Source organism: Oncorhynchus mykiss, chromosome 21, assembly GCF_013265735.2.
Source record: "Oncorhynchus mykiss isolate Arlee chromosome 21, USDA_OmykA_1.1, whole genome shotgun sequence".
In the NCBI taxonomy this organism is placed as follows: domain Eukaryota; kingdom Metazoa; phylum Chordata; class Actinopteri; order Salmoniformes; family Salmonidae; genus Oncorhynchus; species Oncorhynchus mykiss.
Window position 1 is genome coordinate 50,364,323 of NC_048585.1, and position 25,530 is coordinate 50,389,852.

General features: G+C 41.3%; 1 protein-coding gene and 1 long non-coding RNA gene across 3 annotated transcripts in view; both read right to left on the minus strand.

Moving 5' to 3' along the window:
- Positions 1 to 25,132, minus strand: part of LOC110500881 (tetraspanin-5) — a 33,281-nt gene extending 8,149 nt beyond the window's left edge. For both annotated transcript variants that reach the window (XM_036958111.1, XM_036958110.1), the window contains exons 1-4: positions 24,746 to 25,132; positions 14,296 to 14,346; positions 3,898 to 4,044; positions 2,810 to 2,980 (exon numbers count right to left, since the gene is read on the minus strand). In XM_036958111.1, the coding sequence (XP_036814006.1) occupies positions 2,810 to 2,980; positions 3,898 to 4,044; positions 14,296 to 14,346; positions 24,746 to 24,826 (450 nt within the window). In that variant the 5' untranslated portion in view covers positions 24,827 to 25,132. The remainder of the gene's footprint in view (positions 1 to 2,809; positions 2,981 to 3,897; positions 4,045 to 14,295; positions 14,347 to 24,745) is intronic.
- LOC118942943 lies at positions 21,640 to 24,739 on the minus strand. Its single transcript, XR_005038624.1, has 2 exons — positions 23,060 to 24,739; positions 21,640 to 22,880 (listed from the first exon to the last, which is right to left on the minus strand). It is a non-coding gene; the product is annotated as an uncharacterized LOC118942943 (long non-coding RNA).
- Positions 25,133 to 25,530: the final 398 nt, after the last annotated feature.

Sequence of the window (25,530 nt, forward strand, 5' to 3'; positions counted from 1 at the left end):
AACAAAGGCCTGCTACTGAATAGAGAAACTGACTTTAGACCAATCCAGCGCCAGAGAGGAGATTCTACTCAAGAAAGCCCTTGTGAATTCAATAAAAATGTGGGCTAAAGCATATCAAATAATTTACATTAACAATATAAGAAACTTGAGTGAAGATTTTAAGACACATTCTTAGGTGAAGCAAAACAACTTAAATGTAGATGTTATGAATCATGTATTACAGTATCTCATTACACATCATGCTGTTGCAAAACTACTGTATTGCACTGTAAGTAATTCAGCATAACTCTAAAATGGTAACCTCACAAGAAGGGTAGGCTTAATAGCTTTAGCACATAATAATAATTTTACGAGGTGATTAGCAACCCAATAAGGAAACAGGGTTTAGCTAGTGCTGGGGTAAATTGTATTGAACACTGTCATTAGCTTTCCACTGTTTATCTCCCTTTCCCCCCCCTCTCTTTCACATTTTGTCTGTATAAATCCATTTCCATAACCAAAAGTTTTAAACATAAATGTGTTTTTGTTGTTGTCACATTTAGGTCATTGGTGCTTAAGACTATGATTTGTCTTGAGAAGTTCATACCCTTTACACACAGAGCAATACAACATTTTCCAAACAAATTTCAAACAATCTAGAACAAATATAGGGATCAATTATGAAGCATGTACAACGTCATTAATTTGACACACAACCTAAGTACAGCAATGGTAGTAATTGCAGTTTCACAGCAATCTAGTGAGTTCATTGATTAGATTCAAGAGAAGCATATCCCAGTAGACACTTGAGCCCTCAAGGACTTGCCCTCTTCTGAAATATCTACTGGAAGTCATTGAAGTGTTTAAGAAAGGCAATCTCGATTTCAGTAACTTAGCCTATGGATGCCACAGTTTGTTTTGGTTGCAGTGCCCCAGGTGGGTGGAGATTTCAATTTAGTGCCAGTGGTGGCTGATGCCACTAAATTGGAGGAGGAGCGCATTGTAATAGCTGGAATAGAATGATGGGAAGGTATCAAACACATGATTCTGTCACATCCTGTTTCCATGTGGTTGATACTGTTAAATGTATTCCATTCCAGTCTTAACTATGAGCCTTCCTCACGGCAACCATACTCCGCCACCTCGTTGCCAAAGTCAATCAAATATGAACACCACCACTGTGAACACCTGCACTCATTTAGCTGCTCTGTGATTGTTCCCCCTTGTATCTCAAGTGTGATGAGAGAGTTGCAGTCCTCTTTTACCCGTCTCAGGTTAGAGCACTGATACTCTGGTTTGTCACATCCCCACCCAGGAACGGTTAGCTTGATGTCTTTACGACCTTGGGATCCACAAAGTACTCTGATCGCCTCCTGTGTCAGCCAAATGCAGAACAACTTACCGTTGTGGTCTTCTCTGGCGAGCCTCGTCTTGTAACAAGTAAATGAAAACACTGTGACCATTTATCACTGCTGGAAATATAGGCATGGAAAAGGATGCCAATCAAGCGGATATGTACACTGTGTAGCCTTTCACACCTCAGGATTAAGCTTACCAAACGTGATGCCGTCTCCGCCACCACAGTAGTGCCTACGTCAAGTTCTAAGAGGTTTTGCTGCACACTAAGAGCCATGAGGAGCAAGGCCATCTGCTCATCATAAAGATGATTGACTATCCTCGCACTGAAATGAGTCAGACTGTCGTTCTCCCGAAGAGCTGAGCAGAGATGTATAACTTCATGGGGGGGGTTCAGACTTCGGGTAAGTCGACTGTTTTATCCAGTATCGAAAACTGTGAATCAGTTGGCAGGTCAATGTTGAAATGCTCCTTCAGGAAGCAACTCGTGTTTCTGTTAAACAGGCCAAATAGAAATGGCAAAATTGCATTTCCCAAGTTGATTGCAATTCCGTTAGCAAATCCTTCCAATAGCTTGGTGATCCTTCTCTCTGACTCTTCCTCATCACACAGAACCAATGATAGTGCTGTGAAGAACTCTTGGAGGGTGAGGTGAGCAAAGCTGTTATCAGTTTGGCAGCTGATTGTCTTTTTCATTAAGATCTTGTTCAAAACCAATGACACTTGGGAGAGCCCAGAAAACTCTTGAATCTTAATAAACAATGATTCATTTAAGATAAACTTTGAGTGTCCCATGTGTAGAATTCCCATGACAACAGCATGATCAGTACACAGGTGCACCTTGTGCTGGGGAACAATAAAAGGCCAGTCTAAAATGTGCAGTTGTCACACAACGCCACAGATGTCTCAAGTTTTGAAGGAGCGTGCAATTAGCATGCTGACTGCAGGAATGTCCACCAGAGCGGTTTCCAGATAATTGAATGTTAATTTCTCTACCATAAACCACCTCCAACATCATTCCAACTGGTCTCACAACCGCAGACCACATCAAACCACGCCAGCCCAGGACCTCCACATCTGGCTTCAGTCTGAGACCAGCCACAAGGACAGCTGATGAAACTGAGGAGTATTTCTGTCTGTGGGGAAAAACGTATTCTGATTGGCTGGGTCTGGCTCCCTAGTAGTTGGGCCTATGCTCTCCCATGCCTGTGAGTGGGGCTACCAGGCTCTCTCCTGCTCACTCGAACACACGCACACCTGCTCCTACCCCCGCAACCTACCAACTCTTCACCTCACTCAAACCAGAGCTCCATGGAATAAATAGAACAGTAGAAAACACATCAAACATTTGGAAACCTCATGCTTGACTCAGTTCCATGTATTCCATTACAGCCATTACAACGAGCCCATTCTCCTATAGCTCCTCCCACCAGCATCCTCTGACACACATTCACACTGATTTTCAAATGCGTACATATTCCTGAGTGAAGTCTATAAGGTTCTGGAGGTCGATGTCGTCACGATATGCCCGGATGTTGTTATTGATGAAGAAGTTGAGCTGGTCCTTGATCCAGTCCTTGAAGGTGAAGGCCAACACTCCAGCTGTCAGCTCCAGGAAGAAGATGATCCCCAGGAACACAGAAAACTGGAACAGAATGGGGGGGGGGGGGGGGGGGAGCATGTGAGCAAACATAGAACAAAGCTATGATTAAGCCCCAAAGTCCAGTGTTTCTCACTCCATTCCTGGGGGTTCCAGGGGGTGTATATTTGTGTTCTAACCCAGCACTAACACACCTGATTAATCAGCTGTAATTCTGACATGTCATAGAGGGGAGATGGAGGACTGGTCTCCCAGACTCAGATTAAGCCTACTCATCATGGACTATACAGAGTGGGACAGTCCAAGAATAAGCTTAATTTGAGTCCAGGAAACTGGGGAGGGAGTGGGAGTTCAAAGTGGAGTCAATGATGAATATAAAGACATCTAATGATAACCCTAATAATGCATAGGTATTATTTAGAGCTTTTCATGGAGTAATACATAGACACTCCCCTCTGTATTTAGTTCGACAGTGAAGCTAAAACTTTTAGTTTGTGACTCCAAAATGACCCAATATATTATTCACCATTCAGTTCCTATTGGGCACAACATAAACCCAAAACACAAGCAAAACAAACTGCAAATGCATCCAACAAGTTTTCAGTCACAAGTTTGATGTAGTCAATGTGTGCTAGGACTATGGAACCAAATACTCAACTTTTGACTACTTTAATACACTATAAGTGGATTTGTCCCAAAACATTTGCGCATTCAAATAGAGGGACTACATACATAAAGTCCTTTAATTTCTAAACGGTAAAACATATATGTATGAAAATACCCTCAAATAAATGGTTTACATTCTTTACTGTCATCTCATATGAAAGATTTGATCTCAAATCCCAAATGCTGGAGTATAGAGCCAAATTAAATTAATACAGAGGGGAGTGTATATTCATATATTTGTTAATGTCCATGTCTAAGGAGCGACCCGAGTGGGAGTGAGAGAGTTGTGGACGTACAAACTTGAGCAGGAAGGTGTTTTCCCTCAGCGCTCCGATGCAACCGGCAAAGCCCAGGATGAACATGACCCCTCCCGTCACCAAGAAGAGCCAGACGGGGTCAAAGCCCCCCAGGTCTGTGATGGACGAGATGTTGGAGAGAACACCCTAGAGAGGCAGAGACAGACAGACAGAGATGTGTTAACAGTGAGCACAGTAAGAATTGTATGCTTTGCTACTCTTCCAGACACAAGGGCGGTCCAGGGAAAAGACTGATTATCTATTGTACTTATCAGATTATTTAATTCTGTAATATTTACACTATGTGGACACCTGCTCGTCGAACATCTCATTACAAAATCATGGGCATTAATATGGAGTTTTCCCCCTCTTTGCTACTATAACAGCCTCCACTCTTCTGGGAAGGCTTTCCACTAGATGTTGGAACATTGCTGCGGGGGACTTGCTTCCATTCAGCCACAAGAGCATTAGTGAGGTTGGGCACTGATGTTGGTTGATTAGGCCTGGCTTGCAGTTGGTGTACCAATTCATCCCAAAGGTGCTTGATGGGGTTGAGGTCAGGGCTCTGTGCAGGCCAGTCAAGTTCTTCCACACCGATCTCGACAAACCATTTCTGTACAGACTTCGCTTTGTGCACAGGGGCATTGTAATGCTGAAACAGGAAACTTCCCCAAACTGTTGCCACAAAGTTGGAAGCACAGAATCATCTGGAATGTCATTGTACGCTATAAGATTTCCCATCACTGGAACTAAGGGACCTTGCCCGAACCATGAAAAACAGCCCCTCGCGATTATTCATTCATCCTCCACCAAACTTTACACTTGGCCCTATGCATTTGGGAAGGTTGCCTTCTCCTGGCATCCACCAAACCCAAATTTGTCCGTTGGACTTCCAGTTGGTGAAGAGTGATTCATCACTCCAAAGAAAGCGTTTTCACTGCTCCAATGGTGGCGAGCTTTACACCACTCCAGCCGATGCTTAGCATTGCGCATGGTGATCTTAGGCTTGGCCATGGAAACCCATTTCATTAAGCTCCCGACGAACAGGTCTAGAGCTGACATTGTCTCCAGAGGCAGTTTGGAACTCGGTGAGTGTTACGATTTTTAGACGCTACCGAACTGCAGCACTCGGTGGTCCCGTTCTGTGAGCTTGTGTGGCCTACCACTTTGTGGCTGAGCCGTTGTTGCTCGTAGACATTTCCACTTCACAATAACAGCACTTACAGTTGACTGGGGCAGCTCTAGCATGGCAGAAATTCAACGAACTGACTTAATCCTATGACGGTGCCACTTTGAAAGTCACTGAGCTCTTCAGTATGGGCCATTCTACTTCCAATGTTTGTCTATGGAGATTGCATGGCTGTGTGCTCAATTTGATACACCTGTCAGCAACGGGTGTGGCTGAAATAGCCAAATCCACTCATTTGAAGGGGTGTCCACATGCTTTTGGCCATGTAGTGTATGAGACCTTACCCAGCTAGCCCATTTGGCTCCTTGGAAGTTGCGGGAAGTTGCTGGAAGTTTTTGGTTTCCCATTGGTTCCGGGAGCGAAAACATACGTTTCCTGAGCATTAAAACTGAACGTTTTTTTAACGTTCTGAAAACCGGAAGTAAAACTGTTCTGAGAAAATATATTTTTAGGTTGCAGGGAGGTTCTAAAAACATTTTACTATGGTTCATTGCAAGTTTTCCTTGGAGGTTTTATTAACGTTCTGAGAACAGAAATGCTGTTATTTGAAGGTAATTAAGTAATGTTCTGAGAACATTCTTTAAATGTTGTGAATGTTTTGAACGAAATGTAAAGGTTATTTGGAGCTTTTTTAATAACTTCCTTAAAACTTTCACTGAATGTTTCAATAAGACTTCTAGCTTAAGTTAATTGTTTTGAACTCCAAGCACAGATAGGACACATGGACATTCATTAAATTAGGCATTAATCATGCAAAGACATTTATTTTTTATGATGGCACGGATTCAGTGAGATTCAAACCTCTAATCTAATCTTATTTTTTCTATCCATGGAGTAAGTCCCCTTCGACACCAGGATCGAGCTAGCATGCCAGTTTTTTTTACTCATACAAAGTTGTTAATTTTAGTTTATTCAAACAGACCCCATTTCAAAGGAAACAAGCACTCATTAAGATCAGGTGTGGACAATTAGTGGCCACGGCCAACACACCTGAACACACTTAACAAGATAGCGGATAGAGAGTTTTATTGACGCCGAGAACGGAATGTACAGTGCCTTCAGAAAATATTCATACCCCTGGACTTAATCCACATTTTGTTGTGCTGTAGCCTCAATTCAAAATGGATTAAAAAATAAGAATTCTCACCCACCTACACACAATACCCCAATATGACAAAGTCAAAACATGTTTTTAGAAATGTTAGAAAATGTACTGAAAATGAAATACATATCATTTACATAAGTATTCACACCCGTGAGTCAATACATGTTAGAATCACCTTTGGCAGCGATTACAGCTGTGAGTCTTTCTAAGTAAGTCTCTAAAAGCTTTCCACACATGGATTGTACAATATTTGCACATGATTATTTTAGAAAATTCTTCAAGCTCTGTGAAGTTGATTTTTGAATATTGCTAGACAGCCATTTTCAAGTCTTCCATAGATTTTTAAGACAATTTAAGTCAAAACTGTAACTCGGCCACTCAGGAACATTAAAGGTAGCTTGCGTTTTAGATTATTGTCCTGCTGAAAGGTGAATTTGTCTCCACAAGTCTATTGGAAAGCAGACTGAACCAGGTTTTCCTCTAGGATTTTGCCTGTGCTTAGCTTAATTCTGTTTCTTTTTATCCTATAAAACCCCCTAGTCCTTGCTGATTTCAACCAACATGCTTGAAAATGTGATGAGTGGTACTCAGTGATGTGTTGTGTTGGATTTACCCTAAACATAACACTTTGTATTCAGGACAAAAAGTTAATTTCTTTGCCACATTTTTTGCAGTATTACTTTAATGCCTTGTTGCAAACAGGATGCATGTTTTGGAATATTTGTATTCTGTACAGGCTTCTTTCTTTTCCCTCTGTCATTTAGGTTGGTACTGTGGAGTAACTGCAATGTTGTTGCTCCATCCTCAGCCTTCTCCCATCACAGCCATTGAACCCTGTAACTGTTTTAAAGTCACCATTGGCCTCATGGTGAAATCCATGAGTGATTTCATTCCTATCAGGCAAGTGAGTTAGGAAGGACGCCTGTATCTTTGTAGTGACTGGGTGTATTGATACACCGTCCAAAGTGTAATTAATAACTTAACCATGCTCAAAGAGATATTCTGTCTGCGATCAATAGCTGCCCTTAGTTGCGAGGCAATAAAAAACCTCCCAGGTCTTTGTGGTTGAATCTGCATTTGAAATTGACTGCTCGACTGAGGGGCCATACAGATAATTGTATGTGTGTGAGGTTTAGAGATAAGGTAGTCGTTGAAAAATCATGTTAAACACTGTTATTGCACACAAAGCAACGTATTATGTGACTTGTTAAGCAGAGTTTTACTCCTGAACTTATTTAGGCTTGCCATAACAAAGAGGTTGACTACTTATTGACTCAAGACATGTCAGCCTTTCATTTTTTTATTAATTTGTAAAAATGTCTAAAAACATAATTCCACTTTGACATTATGGGGTATTGTGTGTAGGCTGTTAACACAAAATCTTAATTTAACCCTTTTAAATTCATGCTGTAACACAACAAAATGTGGAAAGAGTCAAGGGGTGTGAATTCTTTCTGATGGTAGTGTATATGTGGGGAAGGTAGAGTATATGTGGGGGCGGCAGGTAGCCTAGTGGTTAGTGTTGGGCCAGTAACCGAAAGGTTGCAAAATCAAATCCCCGAGCTGACAAGGTAAAAATCTGTTGTTCTGCCCCTGAACAAGGCAGTGTTCCTAGGCCGTCATTGTAAATAAGAATTTGTTCTTAACTGACTTGCCTAGTTAAATAAAATAAAAGAGTCAAGCACGAGCTTGCGGGATCAAATGAGATATTTATTAAATATGTTTTTAATTAACATTCTTAGAACGTTATGTTGAACTACTGAAATTCCCACAGAAGAACGTTGTTTAAGGTTCTCTGAAAAATTTGAGAACATTACTTTAAATGGAACCATGAGGAAACCTGTAGGAAACGTTATGCTGATGTGTTGAAATTCCCACAGAAGAACGTTGTTCATTAACATCCTCTGAACTACCAAACATTACATTAAATGTAACCATGTTTGAACTTTTAGGAAAGTCATGTAATACCAAGAAAATAACTTTACATTTCCTTAAATGTGCTGAAAATGTTCCAAAACCAAGGAACTACAATGCACCATTCCTAGAATGCTGTGGGAAGGTTGTATGGAGAATATCCATATCACAACCACTATCTCACCAAACTCTAAGAGATATGGTTCTCAGAACGTTATGTGCTAGCTGGGTATGTTCTTTTCTTACTGTATATTGCTCTTCTTATGGTATGATTTATTTGTGTAATATACAGTACCAGTCCAAAGTTCAGACACACCTACCCATTCAAGGGTTTTTCTTTATTTTTTATTATTTTCTACATTGTAGAATAACAGTGAAACTATGAAATAACACATATGGAATCATGTAGTAACCAAATTGTTAAACAAATCAAAATATATTTTAGATTCTTCAAAGTAGCCACCCTTTGCCTTGATGACAGCTTGGCATTCTCTCAACCAGCTTCAGAAGGAATGCTTTTCCAACAGTCTTGAAGGAGTTCCCACATATGCTGAGCACTTGTCGGCTGCTTTTCCTTCATTCCGAAGTCCAACTCATCCCAAATCATCTCAATTGGGTTGAGGTCAGGTGATTGTGGAGGCCAGGTCATCTGATGCAGCACTCCATCACTCTCCTTCATGGTCAGATAGCCCTTACACAGCCTGGAGGTGTATTGGGTCATTGTCCTGTTGAAAAACGAATGATAGTCCCACTAAGAGCAAAGCAGATGGGATGGCGTATCACTGCAGAATGCTGTGGTAGCCATGCTGTTTAAGTGACACTGACAGTGTCACCAGAAAAGCACCCCGACACCAACACACCTCCTCCTCCAAAAATCTCATATTTGGAAATCTTATATTTCCACCGGTCTAATGTCTATTGCTCGTGATTCTTGGCCCAAGCAAGTCTCTTCTTCTTATTGGTGTCCTTTAGTATTGGTTTCTTTGCAGCAATTCAACCATGAAGGCCTGATTATTTATTTTTAAATGCCTTCCTAACCATCTTAAATAAGCATGCCCGATTCAAGAAATGTAGAACCAGGAACAGATATAGCCCTTGGTTCTCCCCAGACATGACTGCCCTTAACCAACACAAAAACATCCTATGGCGTTCTGCATTAGCATCGAACAGCCCCCGTAATATGCAGCATTTCAGGGAAGCTAGAAGCCATTATACACAGGCAGTTAGAAAAGCCAAGGCTAGCTTTTTCAAGCAGAAATTAACTCAACACTAACTCAAAAAAGTTCCGGGACACTGTAAAGTCCATGGAGAATAAAAACACCTCCTCCCAGCTGCCCACTGCACTGAAGATAGGAAACACTGTCACAACTGATAAATCCACTATAATTGAGAATTTCAATAAGCATTTTTCTACGGCTGGCCATGCTTTCCACCTGACTACCCCTACCCTGGTCAACAGCACTGCACCCCCCACAGCAACTCACCCAAGCCTTCCCCATTTCTCCTTCTCCCAAATCCAGTCAGCGGATGTTCTGAAAGAGCTGCAAAATCTGGACCCTTTCTTTCTAAAATTATCTGCCGAAATTGTTGCCACCCCTATTACTAGCCTGTTCAACCTCTCTTTCGTGTCGCCTGAGATTCCCAAAGATTGGAAAGCAGCTGCGGTCATCCCCCTCTTCAAAGGGGGGGACACTCTTGACCCAAACTGCTACAGACCTATATCTATCCTACCCTGCCTTTCTAAGGTCTTCGAAAGCCAAGTCAACAAACAGATTACCGACCATTTCGAATCTCACCATACCCTCTCTGCTATACAATGTGGTTTCAGAGCTGGTCATGGGTGCACTTCAGCCACGCTCAAGGTCCTAAACAATATCTTAACCGCCATCGATAAGAAACATTATTGTGCAGCCGTATTCATTGATCTGGCCAAGGCTTTCGACTTTGTCAATCACCACATCCTCATTGGCAGACTCGACAGCCTTGGTTTCTCAAATGATTGCCTCGCCTGGTTCCCCAACTACTTCTCTGATTTAGTTCAGTGTGTCAAATCGGAGGGTCTGCTGACCGGACCTCTGGCAGTCTATGGGGGTGCCACAGGGTTCAATTCTTGGACCGACTCTCTTCTCTGTATACATCAATGATGTCGCTCTTGCTGCTGGTGAGTCTCTGATCCACCTCTATGAAGACGACACCATTCTGTATACTTCTGGCCCTTCTTTGGACACTGTGTTAACAACCCTCCAGGCAAGCTTCAATGCCATACAACTCTCCTTCCGTGGCCTCCAATTGCTCTTAAATACAAGTAAAACTAAATGCATGCTCTTCAAACGATCGCTACCTGCACCTGCCCGCCTGTCCAACATCACTACTCTGGACGGCCCTGACTTAGAATACGTGGACAACTACAAATACCTAGGTGTCTGGTTAGACTGTAAACTCTCCTTCCAGACTCACATCAAACATCTCCAATCCAAAGTTAAATCTAGAATTGGCTTCCTATTTCGCAACAAAGCATCCTTCACTCATGCTGCCAAACATACCCTTGTAAAACTGGCCATCCTACCAATCCTCGACTTCGGCGACGTCATTTACAAAATAGCCTCCAATACCCTACTCAACAAATTGGATGCAGTCTATCACAGTGCCATCCGTTTTGTCACCAAAGCCCCATATACTACCCACCATTGCGACCTGTACGCTCTCGTTGGCTGGCCCTCGCTTCATACTCGTCGCCAAACCCACTGGCTCCATGTCATCTACAAGACCCTGCTAGGTAAAGTCCCCCCTAATCTCAGCTCGCTGGTCACCATAGCATCACCCACCTGTAGCACGCGCTCCAGCAGGTACAGTGCCTTGCGAAAGTATTCGGCCCCCTTGAACTTTGCGACCTTTTGCCACATTTCAGGCTTCAAACATAAAGATATAAAACTGTTTTTTTTTGTGAAGAATCAACAACAAGTGGGACACAATCATGAAATGGAACGACATTTATTGGATATTTCAAACTTTTTTAACAAATCAAAAACTGAAAAATTGGGCGTGCAAAATTATTCAGCCCCCTTAAGTTAATACTTTGTAGCGCCACCTTTTGCTGCGATTACAGCTGTAAGTCGCTTGGGGTATGTCTCTATCAGTTTTGCACATCGAGAGACTGAATTTTTTTCCCATTCCTCCTTGCAAAACAGCTCGAGCTCAGTGAGGTTGGATGGAGAGCATTTGTGAACAGCAGTTTTCAGTTCTTTCCACAGATTCTCGATTGGATTCAGGTCTGGACTTTGACTTGGCCATTCTAACACCTGGATATGTTTATTTTTGAACCATTCCATTGTAGATTTTGCTTTATGTTTTGGATCATTGTCTTGTTAGAAGACAAATCTCCGTCCCAGTCTCAGGTCTTTTGCAGACTCCATCAGGTTTTCTTCCAGAATGGTCCTGTATTTGGCTCCATCCATCTTCCCATCAATTTTAACCATCTTCCCTGTCCCTGCTGAAGAAAAGCAGGCCCAAACCATGATGCTGCCACCACCATGTTTGACAGTGGGGATGGTGTGTTCAGCTGTGTTGCTTTTATGCCAAACATAACGTTTTGCATTGTTACCAAAAAGTTCAATTTTGGTTTCATCTGACCAGAGCACCTTCTTCCACATGTTTGGTGTGTCTCCCAGGTGGCTTGTGGCAAACTTTAAATGACACTTTTTATGGATATCTTTAAGAAATGGCTTTCTTCTTGCCACTCTTCCATAAAGGCCAGATTTGTGCAATATACGACTGATTGTTGTCCTATGGACAGAGTCTCCCACCTCAGCTGTAGATCTCTGCAGTTCATCCAGAGTGATCATGGGCCTCTTGGCTGCATCTCTGATCAGTCTTCTCCTTTTATGAGCTGAAAGTTTAGAGGGATGGCCAGGTCTTGGTAGATTTGCAGTGGTCTGATATTCCTTCCATTTCAATATTATCGCTTGCACAGTGCTCCTTGGGATGTTTAAAGCTTGGGAAATCTTTTTGTATCCAAATCCGGCTTTAAACTTCTTCACAACAGTATCTCGGACCTGCCTGGTATGTTCCTTGTTCTTCATGATGCTCTCTGCGCTTTTAACGGACCTCTGAGACTATCACAGTGCAGGTGCATTTATACGGAGACTTGATTACACACAGGTGGATTGTATTTATCATCAATAGTCATTTAGGTCAACATTGGATCATTCAGAGATCCTCACTGAACTTCTGGAGAGAGTTTGCTGCACTGAAAGTAAAGGGGCTGAATAATCTTGCACGCCCAATTTTTCAGTTTTTGATTTGTTAAAAAAGTTTGAAATATCCAATAAATGTCGTTCCACTTCATGATTGTGTCCCACTTGTTGTTGATTCTTCACAAAAAAATACAGTTTTATATCTTTATGTTTGAAGCCTGAAATGTGGCAAAAGGTCGCAAAGTTCAAGAAGGCCGAATACTTTCGCAAGGCACTGTATATCTCTCTGGTCACCCCCAAAACCAATTATTTCTTTGGCCGCCTCTCCTTCCAGTTCTCTGCTGCCAATGGCTGGAACGAACTACAAAAATCTCTGAAACTGGAAACACTTATCTCCCTCACTAGCTTTAAGCACCAGCTGTCAGAGCAGCTCACAGATTACTGCACCTGTACATAGCCCACCTATAATTTAGCCCAAACAACTACCTCTTTCCCTACTGTATTTATTTTATTTATTTATTTTGCACCCCATTATTTTTATTTCTACTTTGCACATTCTTCCACTGCAAATCTACCATTCCAGTGTTTTACTTGCTATATTCTATTTACTTTGCCACCATGGCCTTTTTTTGCCTTTACCTCCATTATCTCACCTCATTTGCTCACATCGTATATAGACTTGTTTCTACTGTATTATTGACTGTATGTTTGTTTTACTCCATGTTTAACTCTGTGTCATTGTATGTGTCGAACTGCTTTGCTTTATCTTGGCCAGGTCGCAATTGTAAATGAGAACTTGTTCTCAACTGGCCTACCTGGTTAAATAAAGGTGAAATATAATACATATATAAATAAATACAATTCACGCAGTCTCCTCTGAACAGTTGATGTTGAGATGTGTCTGTTACTTTGTGAAGCATTTATTTGGGCTGCAATCTGAGGTGCAGTTAACTCAAATTAACTTATCCTCTGCAGCGGAGGTAATTCTTGGTCTTCCTTTCCTGTGGCGGTCCTCATGAGAGCCAGTTTCATCATAGCGCTTGATGGTTTTTGCGACTGCACTTAAAGCAACTTTCAAAGTTCTTGAAATTTTGACTGAACTTCATGTCTTAAAGTAATGGACTGTCGTTACTCTTTTTGCTTATTTGAGCTGTTCTTGCCATAATATGTAAATGGTATTTTACCAAATAGGGCTGTATACCACCCCTACCATGTCACAACACAACTGATTGGCTCAAACGCATTAAGGAAAGAAATTCTGCAAATTAACTTTTAACAAGACACCTGTTAATTTAAATGCATTCCAGGTGACTACCTCATGAAGCTGGTTGAGAGAATGCCAAGAGTGTCATCAAGGCAGAGGGTGGCTACTTAGAAGAATCTCAAATATAAAATATATTTTGATTTGTTTAACACTTTTTTGGTTACTACATGATTCCATATGTGTTATTTCATAGTGTTGATGATGTCTTCACTATTATTCTACATTGTAGAAAACAGTAAAAATAAAGAAAAACCCTGTAATGAGTAGGTGTGTCCAAACTTTTGACTGGTACAGTACATGTATATCTCAATCTCTTCATTCAAAGACTCAATCATGGACACTCAGTGACAGTTGTGGCTGCTTTGCGTGATGTATTGTTGCCTATACCTTTCTTGCCCTTTGAGCTGTTGTCTGTACCCAATAATGTTTGTACTCTGTTTTGTGCTGGTACCATGTTATGCTGCTTCATGTTGTTGTCATGTTGGTGTTGCTACCATGCTGCGTTGTTGTCTTAGGTCTCTCTTTATGTAGTGTTGTGTCTTGTCGTGATGTGTGTTTTGTCCTATATTTTATTTTTAATCCCAGCCCCCGCCCTCGCAGGAGGCCTTTTGGTAGGCAGTCATTGTAAATAAGAATTTGTTCTTAACTGACTTACCTAGTTAAATAAAATAAAAGTATATTAGACGTCATTGTATGTTCTTACATGGTTCTTATGTTACCCAGTTTCACTCACCTTCTCATTCCAGGCCCATAGTCCAATGCCCAGGAAGGCCACACCGAGCAACTGAAAGAGAACAGACAGACAATAAGTAACATTAATAATCACATAACAAACCTCACGGAGATACCCAAAGGGTGAAACCTCCCCCTCAAGTTCACTTTTATTGAAATTCCCGGAGGATGAATTATCTTTCAATTTCTCCTTCGATGCTTACAAAGGTTACAGAAACACACAACTCACATTACTAAATGTCATGTTTGGACATCTTCAATTGGGTAATCTAAACAAGAGTCAAGCATCAACAAGCAGGAATGTACAATCCTCCTGGGGAGTTTCTTCACCCTTAATAAGTAGCCTACAATGTCTGCAAAGTAAAGAAGTCATTGGTTTAATTTATTTCTTTTTAGTCATTTGGCAGACGCTCTTATCCAGAACGACGTACAATTAGTGCATTCATCTTAAGATAGCTTGATGAGACAACAACACATCACAAGTACATCAAGTACATTTTCCCTGAAGAAAGTATTTATCATCAAAGTCAGTGGTAGTAGGAAAAGTGACCTTTTTTGAAGTGGGGCGTGTGAGAGTTATTTAAGATACTCTTCAGAGAGGTAGGGTTTCAGACGTTTCCGGAAGATGGCCAGTTCCCCTTGACGCCACACTGTCCTGACTTTAAGGGGAAGGTTGTTCCTTAATTGGGGTCCCAAGACAGAGAAGAGCTTTGACTGGGCTGAGTGGCGGAATGGAATGCTCAGGCATTCCTGAGAGGAAGAGCAGCTCCGTTTTGTTGAGGTTGGCCATGAAGTGGTGAGCCGACATTCAAGCTGAGATGTCTGCCATAATCTACCGATTATGATTTTTCAGCGCCGATACCAATACCGATTATTGGAGGACCAAAAAAGCCGATACCGATTAATCGGCCGATTTAAAAAAAAATGTATTTGTAATAATGACAATTACAACAATACTGAATGAACACTTATTTTAACTTAATATAATACATCAATAAAATCAATTTAGCCTCAGGTAAATAATGAAACATGTTCAATTTGGTTTAAATAATGCAAAAACAAAGTGTTGGAGAAGAAAGTAAAAGTGCATTATGTGCTATGTAAGAAAGCTAAAGTTTCAGTTCCTTGCTCAGAAAATGAGAACATATGAAAGCTGGTGGTTTCTTTTAACATGAATCTTCAATATTCCCAGGTAAGAAGTTTTAGGTTGTAGTTATTATAGGAATTATAGGACTATTTCCCTCTATACCATTTCTATTTCATTAACCTTTGTTCTTATAGGCACTTTAGTATTGCCAGTGTAACAGTATAGCTTCCGTCCCTCTCCTCGCTCCTCCCTGGGCTCAAACCAGCAACACAACGACAATTAGCGCGCGCTAACTAGCTAGCCATTTCACTTCGGTTACACGAGCCTCATCTCGGGAGTTGATAGGCTTGAAGTCATAAACAGTGCAATGCTTGACGCACAACGAAGAGCTACTGTCAAAACGCACGAAAGTGCTGTTTGAATGAATGTTTACGTGTCTGCTTCTGCCTACCACCGCTCAGTCAGATACTTAGATACTTGTATGCTTGTATGCTCAGTCAGATTATATGCAACGCAGGACACGCTAGATAATATCTAGTAATATCATCAACCATGTGTAGTTAACTAGTGATTATGATTGATTGTTTTTTATAAGTTTAATGTTAGCTTTCGCGTAACAGGCAGTCTCCTTGTGGAGTGCAACGAGAGAGAGGCAGGTCGTTATTGCGTTGGACTCGTTAACTGTAGGTTGCAAGATTGGATCCCCCCGAGCTGACAAGGTGAAAATCTGTCGTTCTGCCCCTGAACGAGGCAGTTAACCCACCGTTCCTAGGCCGTCATTGAAAATAAGAATGTGTTCTTAACTGACTTGTCTAGTTAAATAAAGATTAAATAAAGGTGTAAAAAAAATAGTTAAAAAAAAAATCTGCAAATCGGCGTCCAAAAATATCGATTTCCGATTGTTATGAAAACTTGAAATTCTGATTAATCGGTCAACCTCTAATCCACATAGCAATTATTGGAGAGACCATGTGAGGATATGACAGGGACAAGTGACTTTGTGCAAAGAGAAAAGAGGATTGAAATTTTGAAGCCCTTTAAATTCCAGGTTTGTCTCAGTTTGACAGAACTAAAAGGTAGGCTTGGTGGTAACATCTAAAACCACTGTCTCAGGGTAAGTTGGGGGGGGGGGGGGGGTGTCTGAAGTGTCTGCCTGTCTGTCTATTTTCCTGCCTATATGCCTGCCTGTCTGTCTGCCTGTTTATCTGCCTTCCTGTCTGTTTATATGCCTGTCTGTCTAACTGTCTATTCTGTTTTTCTGCCTGTTCATCCTTCTGCCTGTCTGTCTGAGAGGATGCTGTGGGGTGGGGGCCGGGCATTTGGAAGCAGACTGAATGCCGGGGCCAATTCAAACAACAACAAGTGAACGGGACAGGCCCAAGCGCTCCACCCTTCCAGCTTGTCTTGATCAGGCCATGTCAGCCAGCTATGTTTAACTCTGCTTGTCCTATAATGTCACTGAATGATAAGAACAAACTGCTGCATCTACAAGCCAGCAACAGAGGACCTTGGCAGAGTGGCTATTGAACCAAGAGCCACTTCATGTGGTTGTAATACAGAGCTGTTGGTTAAGGGCTGGTCTGAGATCAGAGGGGGGAGTGCAAAGACGGTGCCACAACCAAAAGATATGTGTGGCTACATGAGCTGAGCTGTAAAGAGGAGCAGCACACCTCTAACTTTCAATCAGCCTTTGTTCAATGATCAGTGATGCAAGTTCATTGACACTCTGGAGAAGAATAACTGCAAGGTCATTACATGTAAAAGGAAGGCCCAATATTGATGGCCATAGTGATGATCATACTTACTGTCTGTCAGTGGCAGGGCCCCACTTGGCAAACACTTTCCACGTCATTTCAACAACAAAATGTCTATGTGATGACATTGAATCAACGTGGAAAACAAATTGTTTTTTTTAAGTCATCAATGTAATGGAATTGTCTTTTTTTCACAACTTTTAACCTAAATCCAATGACATTGTGATTTTTTTTGTTGATTTCATGTTGAATGTTGAAGACATCTCAACCAAATGTAAATCAAAACTAGACGTTGAACTGACATCTGTGACCAGTGAGGCAGAATGAGCAGTCCTGTTTGTCCTGATGGTCGGAACACCCCAAGGGCTTGGATCAATAGGCTGTACTAACACGAGAAACAGCTAAGCCTCATCAGCTGGGGGTTTCACACTGTCAATAAACACATACACGGCACAAACACACACACATTCAGACATGCAAACATTCACGCAAATCACAAATGGAGTGATACACAGAAATGTGGTAGCTTGATGTTCTCATACAAACACAGAAACCCCAACTGTAACTCAAACATATGTCCCAGTTAAAGCAACCTCTTCCAGCTGACTACCAACTACAGGTAGGCCCTAATATTTGTGTTTGTAAACTGAGGGGTTTTGGCAAATGTAACTAATGACAATAAGGGTGGTTTTGGGTAGACTGGTCCAAGATCAGTTTGTGCTCTTGCCAACTCCATTGCTGTCATTGTCCAGCCAAACATGCTAGCACAAACAGACTGTTACTCAGGCTAGGTTTTGGAGGACAATTACATCAATGTCCGTCATTTTTATTTAAATGACGTGGAAACAACGTTGATTCAACAAGTTTTTGCCACTGACAGACAGTAAATATGACCATCACCTTGGCCATCAATATTGGGCCTTCCTTTTACATGTAATGACCTTGCAGTTATTCTTCTCCAGAGTGGCAATGAACTTGCATCACTGATCATCGAACTAAGGATGATCGAAAGTTAGAGGTGTGTTGCTCCTCTTTACAGCTCAGCTGCCAGATGATTCCTAAGAACAACCTGGTTGCTAAGTTCCTTCTCCTCAACTACGAGCCAACTCCTAAAGGCATCCGTTGTCGTGACGTCAGAGAAGACCTCGACCTGTCTCTCATCTCAGCTTGGCTCACGGTCACATATAACCCTGCATGACATGCTCATACCAAACATGCCACTGTAATAACTGACACTCACAATGTCACTGTAACAGAGTGGGAGCAGAATAAGCCATCACACCACCACAATCAGTATTATCATTACTGTGTAATTACAGTCCTAGTTTTGATTTCATGACAGAGACAATGGGGTTAAAAGTGAGAATAGAAAGTAAGCTGTATTTTCATATATTTACAATTGAGTCATTTAGCAGAAACTCTTATCCAGAGCGACTTACAGGAGCAATTAGGGTTAAGTGCCTTGGTCAAGGGCACATCGGCAGATTTTTCACTTAGTCGGATTTCACTTACGGATTCAAACCAGTGACCTTTCGGTTACTAGCCCAATGTTCTTAACCATTAGGCTACCTGCCACTCTATACATGATGAATGACTTACTAAATGGTGTTAAATCTCAGGTTGTTCAATGCTGTATCAGACCCACCTTATCAACACTGTGGATCACGTAGTCTAGATATGGTTCGTTTACTGTATGTTTTGAAGCCCCATACTCTAGAGAAAAGAGAAAGTGGATCTGGTCCACTGGGTACCATTTTGAAGGTAACCTGGTTGAGGGAAGAGAGAGCCATGATAATTGAAGACACCCTAAATAAAATAAACCATCTAACATGTTAGGGTAAGGTATATTTGATATCTGCATCATTGAAAGATGGATTAAAGGTTACTTTGACTAGTACACATAAATACTAGTTATTTGTTTGTAAAACGTGTGTGAATTATAACCCTCTCTATAATTAATTCTCCCTTCAGCCATTGAAAACAAGACACGGCAACGTTGGCACAGGAAAATGCATACTGTCACTTTAATTCCCTGAGATGACATTGAATATTAAAATGGGTGGCCAGACCTGATAGCTTTTCCAAAAACCTATACACATTCAAATGTAGGTAACTTGACCTGACGATGTCCCGGACATTTTCTGGAGGGTCTTTTACACAGCTCACATAAATATTGCAGTGGAGCCAAATGTCGGCGTGCAAGCTCATGCTGTTTCTATGGTGACGCCTCTAGTGTCTAGATTGGTGGAGGGGGTGCCGGTGAAGTTAACTGGGCTGCTGGGGAGCACAGAGCTAAGCACTAAGCATTGAGCTATGGAAGAGACATTGGGAAAAGAAGTCCGCCAATACGCATGTGTGTCAAATCAATACATAGAGAGAGACGTCCCAAAAGGCACCGTATAAGGCACCCTATTCCCTATAGAGTGCTCTAATTTTCACCATGGGCCCATTGACCTCTGGTCAAAAGTAGTGCACTATATGTAAGGAATAGGGTGGCTTTTGGGGGATAGACATACATTATCCTACACAGATTCACACTCCTTGGTTGGACTGAGAGTATTGCTTCAGAGATGATTGACAACGAGACAAATCCTAAAACCGTCAGACACTATATCAGAATGGATTAAAATGAGAATATCTCCAAGGGCCAGAGGATAAATGTCAATTTCAGCATTATTTCAACACTCTCGGGGGTCTCGGTCTAAACTCACATGGATAGATTTAAGCGACGAGGAGGATTATCATACTGTATAAAGCTATAGCCATATTTCCCCCACACTCCTCTGTGTCCATACAGATTTAACTAGATCTACTGACGTGACAGTGACAAATTACACCCTAACCCTTTGGTTTCAATGGTTCTTGTTTTGTAAAGACTCCAATTGTGCAACATGTGACCCCGAACTTCACCAGACACTGCGAGGTCCTCCATACTTTGGTGCCAGGCGGACCAGTCTCCTGGCTACGGTTCTATTACTATAGCTGTGTCCAAAGCCTTCCTTTATCCACTGACATTCAGTTCATTACAACTCCGTGAGAACATTCTCTAATGTTGATAGAATGTAGTGTAGATACAACTTTTATATAATGCAAATACTGACTTCCAATGGCAGAAAGAACAAAATGATTTGGGTTATAAATGATCATGTTAAAAAGTGGTTGAGTGCATTCAGTGAGTTTACAACCTTTACATTTTAGTAATTTAGCAAACGCTCTTATCCTGAGCGACTTACAGGAGCTTTGCTCAAGGGCACAGACAGATGTTTCACCTAGTCGACTCAGGGGTCACTTAGAAATGTCCTTGTTTTTGAAAGAAAAGCACATCATTTTGTCCATCAAAATAACATCGAATTGATAAGAAATACAGTGTAGACATTGTTAATGTTGTTAATAGTACCCGCAAAACACCAATCTCAACGTCAACAGTGAAGAGGCGTCTCCGGGATACAATAGTCATTTACAACATTAACAATGTCTACACTGTATTTCTGATCAATTTGAGGTTATTTTAATGGACAAAAAAAAAAGCTTTTCTTTCTAAAACAAGGACATTTCTAAGTGACTGCAAACTTCTGAACGGTAGTGTATGTATTACACAATGCCCAGGTACCCTGGAGCGGCAGGTAGCCTAGTGGTTAGAGTGTTGGGCCAGTAACTGAAAGATTGCTGGATCGAATCCCCGAGCTGACAAGGTAAAAATGTGTCGTTCTGCCCCTGAGCAAGGCAGTTAACCCACTGTTCCCAGGGCACTGAAGACAAGGATGCCAATTACGGCAGACCCCCCCCCCCCCCCCACCACTCTGATTCAGAGGGGTTGGGTTAAATGCGGAAGATGCATTCAGTTCCCTTCCAAAGACATTTAAGTTGTAATCCTGTAGTTTATCAGCTTTACGAAAAATATCAAAAGCACATATTTTATAGGCCTAAGCATGCCAGCGACATGACTAACATGAAAGGTTAAACAGGCACTTGCTGCCTCATTTACTGAAGACCTCACTAATGGCCAAATCAGTACAACACTGGCTCTCACGGTCACGGACATGGCAAACGGCACTGAAAGCAGACAATGGCGAATGGGAAAGAATTTAGGAGGATGGGAGGGGTGGAGGGGTTGAGGGAAACAAAGGCGATGGAGGGCGTTGAATGGGATTACATTAGCATTGAATTGACCAGGAAACCGGCCTGTCGGTATCAATTCGGCCAAACTCCTGTGAGCCAGAATGAGACCCGAGAGAGTCACATGACCTCGACGTGACATCATCCGAATGGGACAAGCGGAGAAAATCTTTAGTCTCCTATTCCCAGTCCAAAACCATACAGGGCCATCCTTCAGGGAAAGACGTTGAAGAGCCAAATTAGATTATCCGGCCCATACGGTTATTATATTTCAACATTGTTATTGTCTTTGTCCCTCTGGAGATGAGAAATTACTATTAAGCTCAGGCTTGTGCATTTCTCTAAGAGAGAAGTTGAAACAAAATGAGAATACATGTTCCACCAACAATAGAATCTGAGAGGTTTATTTAGTACATTTTTCCAGCTACTGGGTATTCTATAATGAGCTCTTCCTGTGTCTGAGATGGTCCCTGAAATAATGGTTGGAGCTTTAGAAGCTATCCTCCCTTTTCAGTGTGTACTCGTAGTGCAGCAATCAATGGTAGGCTATAGTTTCGCAGTAGATTTGAGACAATTCACTAATTGGCCTAGTCACAATTAGATTATTGTTCACCGAACACTAACACACCTAAACTGTCTTGGAATCAGTGCCGATTTTAGCATGTAAATCTTGGTTGGTCAAACAAAAAAAATAATAATTAGGATGCATGCCAGCAAAGCCACTACACAACACTAATCAATAAATGAATTGCACTATAACAGTGACAAATGGTGCCAACAAACTGTTAGGTCCATAAAGCTGTCCCAACACCTTACCATCGCTACACCTGGCTATCAGCAGAGCCTTGTCTGGCAGTGAAACAGTTCATTCAGCCTCTACTGCCTTTAAAAAAAAAAAGCTGATGTGGCTGACTTGCTTAAACAAATGTGGTTTCTACTGACAATTTACAGTGCTGCTTGAAAGTATGTGAAACCTACAGGGCTGGTAATTATTTTGCTATAAAATATTAAAATAAACATAAAATTCTTTAATGACAGAAACAAAAAATGTATATATTTTCATTGTTTATTTAACAAAAGTGGTTTATTTAACAGAAACTCAGATTTGATGTGTGCAAAAATATGTGAACCCCTTCAGTCAATAGCTTGTGACACCTAGATTAGCAGTGATAACTTGGAGTAAACGTCTCCTATAGCCATTATTCAGTCTCTGACATCTGTTTTGAGGGATTTTTGCCCACTCCTCCTTACAGAACTCAGCCAATTGTGTGAAGTTTGAGGGGTGTCTGGCATGAACTGCCCGCTTCAGGTCCTGCCACAGCATCTAGACTGGATTTAGGTCAGGACTTTGACTTGGCCAACCCAAAACACAAATCGTCCTTCTCCTGAGCCATTCTTTGGTAGATTTGCTTCAATACTTTGGGTCATTGTCTTGTTGGAAGATCAATTTTCGGCCCAGCTTTAGCTCCTTTACTGATGGCCTGACATTCTGTTCAAGAATCTCCTGGTATACCTCAGAATTCATGGTTCCCTTTAATGATGTGGAGTCATCCAGGTCCAGAGGAGGAAAAGCAGCTCCAGATCTTGACATTCCCACCACCATGCTTTACTGTTGGGATAAGGTGGTCTCTGGCAAAGTTAAGAAGGGCAGTTTGGTTATTTTTGACAGCAGAGGCTTCTTCCTAGCAATCCTCTCATTAATGGCATTTCGATTCAGTGTTCTTATTGTTGAAGCACACACAGTTACCTGAAATGCAGCTAGGGAGGTCTGCAAATCTCTAGATGTTATGTTTGGGGTTGGCTTTTACCTGATTTACTATTGTTCTTGTGGCTCTTGGGGATATTTTGGAAGGGCGTCCACTTCTAGGCCGAGTTGCTGTCATATTAAATGTTCTCTATTTGTAAATTATTTGCCCCACAGTGGACTGATGGAGCTCAAATATATTTGAGATGATTGTATAGCCTTCCCCAGACTGATGTCCTCTGAGATCTCCTTTCCTCTCGGCATGGTGTGGTTTGTATTCACCTGGATGGGTAACACCAAACTGACCACGTTTCTTATCTCTATTTATCAGAGTCCCACCCAAACTCTTTCCTAACAATCTCTCCTTTTGATTGGTTCATTTTGTACCCAATTATTTACCCACCTGATTATACTTACCTACTTGATTTAACCAATGCAACTTGGGGTTCACTTATTTTTGCACCTGCACTAATTCCTTTTTAATTCTGTTTTTCTACGACACGCATGATTTCCTCGACACCAGTGGAGGCTCTTCAGAGGAGGACCATCCTCCTCAGTAAACGTTTTTTAAACATTATTACATTTAAAAAGTTATAATTTTTAGATAAAAAACTATTCTAAATATATTCACATTTCACCAAATAATTGATTAAAACACACTGTTTTGTAATGAAGGCCTACAGTAGCCTCAACAGCACTCTGTAGGGTAGTACCAGGGTGTAGCTAGAGGACATCTAGCTTCCATCCTACTCTTGGTACATTGACTTCAATACAAATCCTAGGAGGCTCTTGGTTCTCACCCCCTTCCATAGACTTACACAGTAATTATAACAACTTCTGGAGGACGTCCTCCAACCTATCAGAGCTCTTGCAACATGAACTGGCATGTTGTCCACCCCAATCAAAGGATCAGAGAATGAATCTAGTACTGAAAGCATAAGCTACAGCGAGCTATCACTGCATAAAATGTGGCTGAAACACCTGCATTTTGGAGCTGCCTTACTCAAGAAAGCAAAGAAGAGAAGATCCATATTTGTATGGAAGCTTTATTAACTCGTTTTTTTGTACATTGTTTGCAAACGGATGTGTGACAGGTATTAATGCCAAAATAACATGCAAAACAGGCAACAACAACAAAATGTGGGGCTCTGCACCTGCCATGAATGACAGGTCGCCACTGCTCGGGAAGAACATTCAAATCAGGCCTAGTGTACTTTCTTACGCAGTGGGAATTGAATGCGACATAATGTTGTCTGATGATGATATATTGCATATTCATGTTTATTCATACATTTGCATGTGAGGACAATAAGCTTCTCACGTGTCACGAACGTCACGACAAACAAGGACAGAAAGCGGATTACCGGGGACACTGGAGTGTAGGCGACTTTAAATGAAAAAGTGCTCAGGGTAGCAGCATACAGTATGTGAAGGCTATTGTGTATGTCAACAAATCTAAATAAACTAGATTAAAAAGCGCTTGTAATGCATATCAACACAAACAAAAGGTTTTGCTGCTATTCACATGTCGAACGATCACATTTTAATGTTTTTCATCGGCTATTATTATAGACCTAGCTAGCTTGTGAGGGATTGGTCGTAAAATAAGCATGAACAAATGACAAATTATCATTTCATTTATGAAGCCATCTCCTCTAGATGGGCCTACTGTTTAATTTAACAACATGGATTGAAGATCTCCCAATGAAAAACAATGAGACAAATATAGCAAAAATAAGAAAACACTTACCCAAAATATTATGTTAAATCCAAAAATAAAATATTTGATGCAGCAACTGACCTCATGACCTTTAAATTGTTTTCCTGACATGCTTGAATTTCATCAACATACAGTACGCTTCATACGCGGATAAATCAACGGGATCATGGGCTTGCAAGTGGCAGGTTCAGCGATCCAGTTCTTGCAACTTGCTGCCTGCTCGAATCATCCAAATAAAATAAACATAATGTAGCCTATCCCTTGATACGGATGTCACAATGACAAAAGTAGAACAATGCACAATCCAACACAGGAAAGAGCAACAAACGTCAGCCTACTAGGGTTTGCATTTAGAACTGACTAGTATTCTGCCCGCAGCACAAACGAGGTCACGTTCGTATGATAATGAGGAAACCTTCAAAATAAAAGCCCGCATTTCAAAGCATTGCAATGACAATAACTCCTTCAAATGATGTATAAAGGATACTCAAGAAAAGGCTATGCGTTCTATGGAAAATAATGAACTATGTAGAATGTGTGTTCGAACGCGCAAGCAGACTGGAATTTACCTTCCACAAAGTTGCATTATTTTCCAGAGATTGCATAGAGCCCCTCGTTGATTATCTCGTTAATACCATATCTATACATTTGCCACTAGAAATGTGTTCAACAACCCCTGAAGTGGCTAGCAAATTTAGGCTACAGTAGTAACCACACAAACACATTTAGCTAGTTTGGCTAACAAAAACATCAGAATATGAAAATCGAATTCAACAATAGCAATACTGTTTTCAATTAGACTTTTTATTTCAGAA